This window comes from Epinephelus lanceolatus, chromosome 9, assembly GCF_041903045.1.
Source record: "Epinephelus lanceolatus isolate andai-2023 chromosome 9, ASM4190304v1, whole genome shotgun sequence".
In the NCBI taxonomy this organism is placed as follows: domain Eukaryota; kingdom Metazoa; phylum Chordata; class Actinopteri; order Perciformes; family Serranidae; genus Epinephelus; species Epinephelus lanceolatus.
The window spans coordinates 4,718,802-4,727,694 of NC_135742.1; the positions used below are offsets into that span (position 1 = coordinate 4,718,802).

At 37.7% G+C, this 8,893-nt stretch overlaps 1 protein-coding gene across 1 annotated transcript; it reads left to right on the forward strand.

The window, feature by feature from the left end:
* The first annotated feature begins 2,986 nt into the window (after window positions 1-2,986).
* cxcl13 (chemokine (C-X-C motif) ligand 13) lies at window positions 2,987-7,084 on the forward strand. Its single transcript, XM_033619196.2, has 4 exons — window positions 2,987-3,120; window positions 4,167-4,284; window positions 5,973-6,053; window positions 6,884-7,084. Exons 1-4 carry the CDS (start codon window positions 3,054-3,056, stop codon window positions 6,936-6,938), a joined length of 321 nt encoding a protein of 106 aa, XP_033475087.1. The 5' UTR covers window positions 2,987-3,053; the 3' UTR covers window positions 6,939-7,084.
* The last annotated feature ends 1,809 nt before the right edge of the window (window positions 7,085-8,893 follow it).

Consider the following 8,893-nt stretch of genomic DNA (forward strand, 5'->3'; position numbering starts at 1 on the left):
GTTAGCGTGATGTCACAGTGACTATATTCACTTTTAAGTGGATTAACATGAAATATAATTAAATAAGAAACATGCGTGTAAAGTTCAACCTCAAACTTTCAGTGTCGTGTCTTGACCCGGTAGAAGCACCGTGTGATTGTTTGGCAGTCCCCAACTTGATCCCAGCTGAGTTCAGTGTTTACTGTACATGACTTAGTTTACCCAAATTTAAAAGAATATACATCTTATTTTCATGAACGGGAACTTCAGTCTAATTTTGGGGTGTGCTAGGGGGAGGGAAAGAGTCCCCTCAATTAATTACTTACCAGAAAAGGATGTGGTGGACATCAGTTAGGCAAATACAGAAGTACAGCTCTGCCAGAGTTTGGTTCTTTGTACTCTCCAGTATCCTTGCAAGACTCTCTGTTCCTGATTCTGGCCCGGGTTAATCCCACACTGCTGCAACTACTCTTTGTCTGTCCCAGAATTTCCTTCGGTCTGTTCTGGATTTATAATTCATGCAGTAGTTCAGTGATTTTTTTTCTCTACCTGACTGTTTGCAGCGGCCCGTCAGTTCAGCGACCCTCCAGCAAAATGTGCACCCTCTTTAAGACATTGTCAGACTCAGTCAGTGGGATTATTCATTCAAAAATTAGCTTGTAGAGCAGGATATTTATATAAATCTGCTACAAGACAATCAGACACATAAAATCCAATTCAGTCTTAAAACTTTAAACCACCTGCAAGATGAAATACACCACCCTCTTGTGGCTACAATTCATTCTGGTCTGGTTTATTTCTTTTATCTGTGTAGTGTTGTCACAACTGGAACTTCAACACAATACCTTGAAAAATATTGATATTTAATGCCATTTTTAGTATGAGTTCAAAATTTTTATTAAATGATGAATATAAGAAGGCTATAACATGATGACAGAGACTTTTATTTCTGTTGGTAGTAGTAGCCAAGATCAGCAGAATCACTGTCAGAAAATGAATATTGAAACCATCAGGATGTTTTTATGCTGGATTAAATTTATATATTATTTCAAGTTTACATTTAAGCGCTGTTTTTAAAAGAGAAGATAGTTCATGGTTAGAATACACTGAAATTCCCATTTTTATAGTAGAACAGTGAGCACGCTGGTGGGTTTAAAATATCTGGACATCCCATACAAAGTCCGCCCGGGATGGCAATTAAGCTGCCATCTGTCGGGATTGTCTGGGACCTGTGTCTATTGGGCCAACCCATTCTCACTCCAACCTCATCACCTCGTCATGGACTTTCCACGTTCAGGTACGACGTGAAAGGTATCCGGGGTGTGTTGGTTGTTGCCGTTCTGGGACGGTGTGTCAAGTTCTGTCTGTTACATGCATTGTCTCCTTGCAAAAGGAAAATTAAAGCTGCATACAGTCTCTTTCAAAATAAATGTCAGTACAACGCCGCAAATTGACTTTTTTTTTCCTTCAACAACTAACGCACGTGGTTGGGTTTAGGGAAAAAGAACAGGGTTTGGCTTTATAACCTTCCGGTACGCAAACATTGCTCTCTCAGATGAAAGTCGGTGTTTGTCCCACCCTGTGCAGACTTTTGTCGCCTTAACTTTCGTTCTTGTCACATTGTGTTTCCCCCTGACGCCACCAAGCACCGTTTAACTATCATGGCGACTGGGTGGGTATCATGCTGATGGCTTTTTTTTCGTCAGCGTTTGACACCGCAAGTCACTGCCTAAGCACTGTATTTCAACGACTTCAGAGTGAGACCGGGTTGATTGGGTACGTGACCTTTTATCTAAACATGGCCCATCTCATCCAGTAATTGTTGTTTTGCCACACTCAACCACAAAAAGCTAAGCAGTTGGCTGATACACACTGTCTTTACCTCATGAGCTGAGAGCGGCCTCTTCCGTGGACATTTTTGTGGACATTCTGTTTAGGCTTGCGTTCCATTAATTAATTGTCCACTGTACCATCTCTGTATTTCGCTACACTTTACTTTTTGTTTGTTTTTGTGTATTTTGCATTGTTTCTGTTATTGTATTTTTTGTATTTTATCTTGTGAAGCACTTTGTGAGTCCTCTCTGTGAGAAGTGCTATATAAATAAAATTTACTTACTTACTTACTTACTTACTTAAACATGTCCATGATCTTTCTTTTACATTAGCCAGTTAGTTTCACCCTTGAGTCATTTTCATAACTGTCCTTTACTCGTTGGAAGGCACTGACAGCCAATTTTATCGTTTAGTTGGAGGACGAGTTGCTTGAATTTAGGCGCTCTGTGGCTTTTGCTGCATTAACAATATTATTTCAGAAAAAAAAAAATCCAAGTGTTAATTGATAATGGAAATTTTTATTTCTAGATGTTCGGACACGTGTCCTGCATCACTGCAAATGTGTCTGGAGGAGACACCCTAATCCCTGATGATAATACATTATGAATAACAACTGCATGTTGAAATCACAGAAACAGTGATATTGCAAGACTTTACCTCTTTACAAAGTATTTCTCACGTCACAGAAACCACAAATGGTGATACATGTGTTTTGGATGTTATTGTATAACTCTTGGTGGTGTGTCTGTGTTTTTGTTTTGGTGCTCTGCGCAGATCTTACACCTACTGGCCCTGCCCGCTGTCATCCCAAGCTCTCTGTGTGCAAAGGCGGCGATGTCAGCAGCACAGCGTGGAGGTCCCTGCGGACTGCTGGTAGAAGATTAACTCAAGATGCGACCTTTGTATAATGTTTTGTGCATACATGTACAGTCTATGGATTTTGGGATTTTAGTTGTTTTAATTTCCAGATAGAGTTTCAGTATACACAAATATATCCGTCATTATAACACAAAACACAAGTTTAACAGTACCAATTATCAAAAAACACACCCACTCAAATGAGCGGAAACCCCCCCCCTAAAAATTGAAGATGCCACATTTTTACATTTTTGATGTGTCAGGACAGGAAAAGTGCTTCCTACGCATACTTCCTTATTTGCCGCTTTATAAGTCCAGACTCTACTCCACTCTCATCACTCTCACATCCTCATTGGTGCTGGAAGATCAAAACAACCGCCGAGATGATGACTAAACCACTGCTCCTCCTGGTTGCTCTGACTCTCTGCTGCTGCATTGCCTCTATGCATGGTGAGAGATTTTCCATTTTTTATTTAAAACTGTTAATGACATAATTAGGTAGGATTTTTTAATATTACCTCTTGTTTTTTCGGATTACATGCTCTCAGTTTAGTATAGTATTCTTTAAAATTTGTGCAACTGGAGTTAATCAAACAGTAAGGTGTCATCTGCATATTGTTATACTTTACTTGTCTTAATATCTTGTCTTAATATCTTTAGGCACTTGGTGTTACTCTAATGTTTTTGTTACTCTAACATCAAATAATTAAAGTAAACAAAACAATGTTTTGCTGTAACTTCTGTTTATGTTGCCCTAACATCAGATTTTGTACATATTCATTCTTATATTTGCAGTAGGCAGGCAATTTGTCAACACATTTTATTTTTCTTTAATAATTGTCCCATGTTGTTCGTATTCACTGGGTTGAAAAGTATTGTTCAATTTTTTTAACATTGAATTAATTTATCTTATTTTAATTTACCTGGTTTTATACTTTTCATTATTCTGTCGTAAAGCGCAAGACACAACACTACTTTTTTATATCATTTTATTTTATTTTTTAATCAAAAACACTGCAACTTGCACTGATAAACGTTTGATTAAACTTTTAGTTTTGCATGTGAAAGTAAATAGTTCAGTTAAGTGTCAAAGTTCATTTTTGATCTTGGAAACAGTAGTTTCATAACTCAAGATCCACTTACTTGCTTTTTTCTGGAGCTTTTAACCACATCTCTCAGTCTTTCTCAGGTGACAGAGTTTGCTCATGTAAGACCACCTGTTATCACAAGAATCAAGGTTTACATTTTTCATAGTTTGAAACTGAGCAAACTCAGTCATCTCAGGAAGACAGGGAGATGTGGTTGAAAGATCCATGAAAAAGCTACTGACCTGATGTACCTTGAGTTCAGTTCATTCTCATTTTCAGGGTTTTCTCAGGAGTAAAATTTGTTGTCATTTTGAGGCTTAACAAAGTCAGACTGATTTTTAATCACTACAGATTGAATTAATAAATGAATTAAATAATTAAGCTTTTTTTAATTTAATTTTTCCACAGCTCTTCAGGCAGGCAGGTGCCAATGCGCACGGACGACCTCTAATGTCGTTCCTGTCCAAATCATCAAGAAAATTGAGGTGTTTCCTATCACTGGATACTGTCGCCGGACTGAAGTCATGTGAGTAGTCAAGATTGATTCTGTTTTTGTTACAGCTGCTGTCATTAGTTATTATGTCATTATATCATGATATGAGTAGAGCTAAGAGAGGATTCATTCTAAAGTAAAGTATGTAAAAAACAAAATCCACTGTTAGAAAAAACCTAGCCTTCCCAATGTACTTAAAAAGTACAGTAATAGTAGCTAAATATACCAGTAGTAGAAAAATTACTCAGTAGCAATAACACAGTGTAAAAATACTCAGTTACAAGTAAAACACTGATACTCAAAGTTTTACCAACCTAAAGTAATATCAGCAAAATATACGGTACTTAAAGTACTGACAGTGAAAGTGCAACACCCTGTTGTTGCTATATTTTGCATGAGATGGAGCAATTTTACATACTGTTGAACAAAATGCATTATATCTTTTAAGCTTATATATTTTATGTGTAAAATGCTAATCTGCAAAGTGACTATCTGATGTAGTGCAGTAAAAAGTACAATTTTTCCCTCTGAAATGTAGTGAAGCATAAGTATTATATAACCACTAAGTATGAATACCTTTAAACTGTACTTGCAGCAATATTCTAACATTTTAGGAAATATGCTCAGTTGCTTTCCTGACATAAAACAGTCATGTCTGTGCAGCAGCCACAGAATTAGAGCATCTGGGTAGTTAGCTTAGCATAAAGACTGGAAGCAGGGGGACACCAGGGCCTCAGGAAGTAGCTCAGCTTTGCCTCCATTTTTTTCCATTGGCCCCTCGTGTTACTGCAGTGACAAAAATCCCCCACACCTCAAAAAGTATTTTCTCTGTAGACCACCACTGCAAAAGATACATCTGTAAAACTGTTGACAAGACACCTCAAATTGCAAACAAGGTCAATTATGACTCTTTCTATGATCAATTTTTGATCCATGGAGGTTTCATATTCATAAAACTTTCTTGAGATGAGAAAAGTGATTTTAAAATCTGTGATGTCATCACAGTGTAAATTGGATTAGCTGATTGTGGGCGGGGCTAGTGGGAGAAACACTGCTATGCATATTCAGTGGGTCACATACTGTAAACCCGGAAGCTAGAAACTTTTGGTGTATGCCACCCTGCAAGTAATTCCACGGGGCTGAATAGGCGCCATCTTGGGGTCTAGTATCTAGTTAATGTTATACATCTAAGGGGGAGACAGCTAGCTTAGCGGTCTCCACAATTCAAAAATACAACCAGCAGCACGTCTAGAGCACTTTCATTTTATTTTTTCTCATTTATTTTTTAACTTGGGAGAGGGCCAGGCTAGCTGTTTCCCCATGCTTCCAGTCTTTATGCTAAGCTAAGCTAATTGCATCCCAAAATAAGTGCATCTCCCATAAAGTTGTACTATTCCTTCAAGTGCAGCATTTGAGTAAATCTAATATACTTCCTACCCCTGCTCTGGTTTGTCATCAAAGCAGTGACGCAACTTCAACTCTGCACTCAGAGCAAAAGTGAAAGTTGTGAAGTAGAAGAACGAAGTTGCACAAATTGGAAAAAACACAAGTTATCGACTAGTATTTCAAAATACACAACTGTAGTATTGTATCACTTAAGTAAAAATACTGCAGGTTTCAATTCTGTTTAACTGAAACTTTACATATACATTGAGTACAGTCTGAGAGCTTCTTCACTCTTATTAGAAATACAAAATGTAACCCCTGTCCTTTTTCCACAGAGTCACCAGGAAGAACAACTCTCGTGTTTGTGTCGACCCCAACGCAGAGTGGGCCAACAGCCTGCTCAAGCGTTTGCAAAGGTAACGATTTGCTTTTACTTCTATCGGTGATTGCGTTCTTGTACATCAACATGATTTTAATCAATAAGATCAGTTTAAAATACCTGGATTTTTTTATATCATTATAAATCGATTGTCTTCACATTTTGGACTGTAAGTCAGACACAACCAACTGACCCTTCGCTTAGCCCCGCCCCTTTGTGATGGTCGGTCAAGCTAGCATGGAGCCCACACTGTAACTAACTGCACTCCCTGAAGAAATAGTATCATATTTTTGTAGAAACTAAACAGTGATTCCAGAGAGAAGCAGACAGAGGGGTCTACAATCTGTGTTTGAAGGATATATCCAGGATGTCAAACTGACTCAGCAGCAACAACAGGTTAAAAAGACAAAGATAGTTAGAAGCTAAAGCCGAACTATAGGCTACAGATCACAGTGTAAAAGTGAACCACCACATCACTGCTGATCACCACAGAACACAGAACTTTATAATATCAATTTGGAGGCACTTTTATCTTTTATCACTGTTGTATTTGACAAGCTTCTGTTTTCTAATTTTCTGTCCTTGAAAACAAATACAAACAAAAAAGTCATATCTTCTCCGACAGTGTGGATTTACTGGTATTTCATTGTGTCAAAGGAATGGCTTCCTCCTGTCTTTGTCATCAGTAATTGTGGTAATGGTTCTAAAAACTTTACTAGAATCCTATAGTACTGTATCTGCTCGGTCATTATCATGTCATCCTTGACCACCATGCAACACTGAGTTACTGTGTCTTGTATTGTTTTATGATGTAACTGTTACTTGCTCTATCTACAATCAATTTTTCTTGTCTTGTTTTGATTACAGTAAAAACCAGAACTCAACTGCCAAGCCATCCACTGCTGCCTCCACAACTAACTGATCACATTTTGTGGCACGTTTTGACATATCTGTGGCTTCATTTAAATTCATCAAACTGTGAATGACTGCAGGAGATGCTGTCCAGCTTTAAAAACTGTTTGTAATCAAATTTTATACAATTCAGCATCTTAAGCTGAAGTTTTCTTTGATGCATTGGGCTTTTTTTTTAAGTTTTAGATGTTGATAAAATGTGAATATTAGCACAATAATGCTGTTTTAGTGCTTCCTCATATGCCTGAAGTACTGACTCTTGTTGTCATAGACTTTATCTGTGCTGTTTTAAGTATATAATGTGTTATCAGGGAATTCATTATTGCTGCATGGATACTCAGACTCTGAAATAAAAATGTTTTAAATGTGTTTATGTTGCCATATTAGTGTCAGAGCCCACAAATCTATACTGTGAAGTCAATTAAATTTTAATGAGGACAAATAGAAGATGCTGTCCTGTAACTTTGACTCTGTAATGTGAATCAAATGCCTCGATTATATTTGGGATAATGCTGTAACCTTTGACATGTTCACGTTGAATCCATGACTTGTCTTCTCATGACGAATAAAAATCATAGACACAAAGAATCTTTCAAAAAAATGACATGTTTATTGCCTACAGGAGGTGGAGAGAGTCGGGGCTGTGTGTGGAGAGATGATACAAGTGCTGTTGAGCATGTTTGGTTTCAACTGAGGTGTAACAGCTTTACATACTAAATACAGCTGTAGCCTTTGTAGAGGTCCTCCAGTCATGTCAATATGTTGAGACAAAATAAGTGGCTTCCCCCAGGAGCCAGTGAGGTTCACAAAATGTTCGACCATCACTTTGTTTTTTGGATGAAAACCTCCGCTGTAACCCAAATGTCAGCTTTTTGGGGACCTAATTTTATCATTCCTGAAAAAAGGCTGTGTTCAGACTGCCAGCCTATTTCTGTTTTTTAGAATATCCAGATTGATTTTTGATAGTCTGGACAGCAAATCCAATCTAAACTACATATCAGATTGTCTGAAATGCAATTCCAATCAGGTTTTTACAGATGTGTCACAGCCTGGCCGCTCAAATCAGATTTCAAAGTGTCTTTTGTTTCACTCGCAACGCAACAACATCAAATCCAGAGCGAAGGAAGTGCTGAGCAGAATCCAATTTGCTTGCATAGCACTATGGAAGAGTTCTGCACCACAACTTGACGATTGCTCGGAGGGCCAAATAATGGACCTCCATTTCTCATGCTTCCTTGTTAGTACTGACCTACGTACCTACAGCATCACTACCTACATAGTACTGATGCCTATGTTGTGACCACAGTAACCCATGCAGATAGGTTACTGATATCTGGACACACAAATCTGATCCGATCACTTGCAGATAACAGTATGAACAGTCTGTCTTAAAGATCTGGTTTGAGAGAAAAATCTGGTTTGCTTGCAGTCTGAAAAAAGCCAGTATGTCACATTATGTTTATATTTGCATTGTTTGTCTTTGTCTTTTCCTTGCAAAACACTTTATGACTTTGGCAAACAGTGTACGTACACCAGTGATTTCACAAAAAGGATGGTCACAATCTCAACTGCGAGATTAGACATCCTGAATTTCAGTCCATAGTTTGGGTCAAACTGCAAAAACACTGCATCCTAAAGTTTCCATACTGCTCTCTAAATTCCTTCTCCTTTCAAATCCTACGCATCTCCATTAATAATTTTAAGTCTCTAATCGCAAGCTTGGATAAACCCTGATGACATCCCTATTGCATAATCAGGGTTATTTTTTAAAACTTTTAAATGTAGTAGTACTCCTCCAAACAGGAAAACTTAACCTTATGTGTACGATCAGGGTTTTCCTTTGAGAAAAGTGCAACATAAATAATACGTTTATTATGATTTAAGAAGAAATGTGTCAATTCACAGAGGAGAATGTAATCTTGTAAAGTTTATGAAAGCATAAAAAATCCCCAAATTAGAACAGGA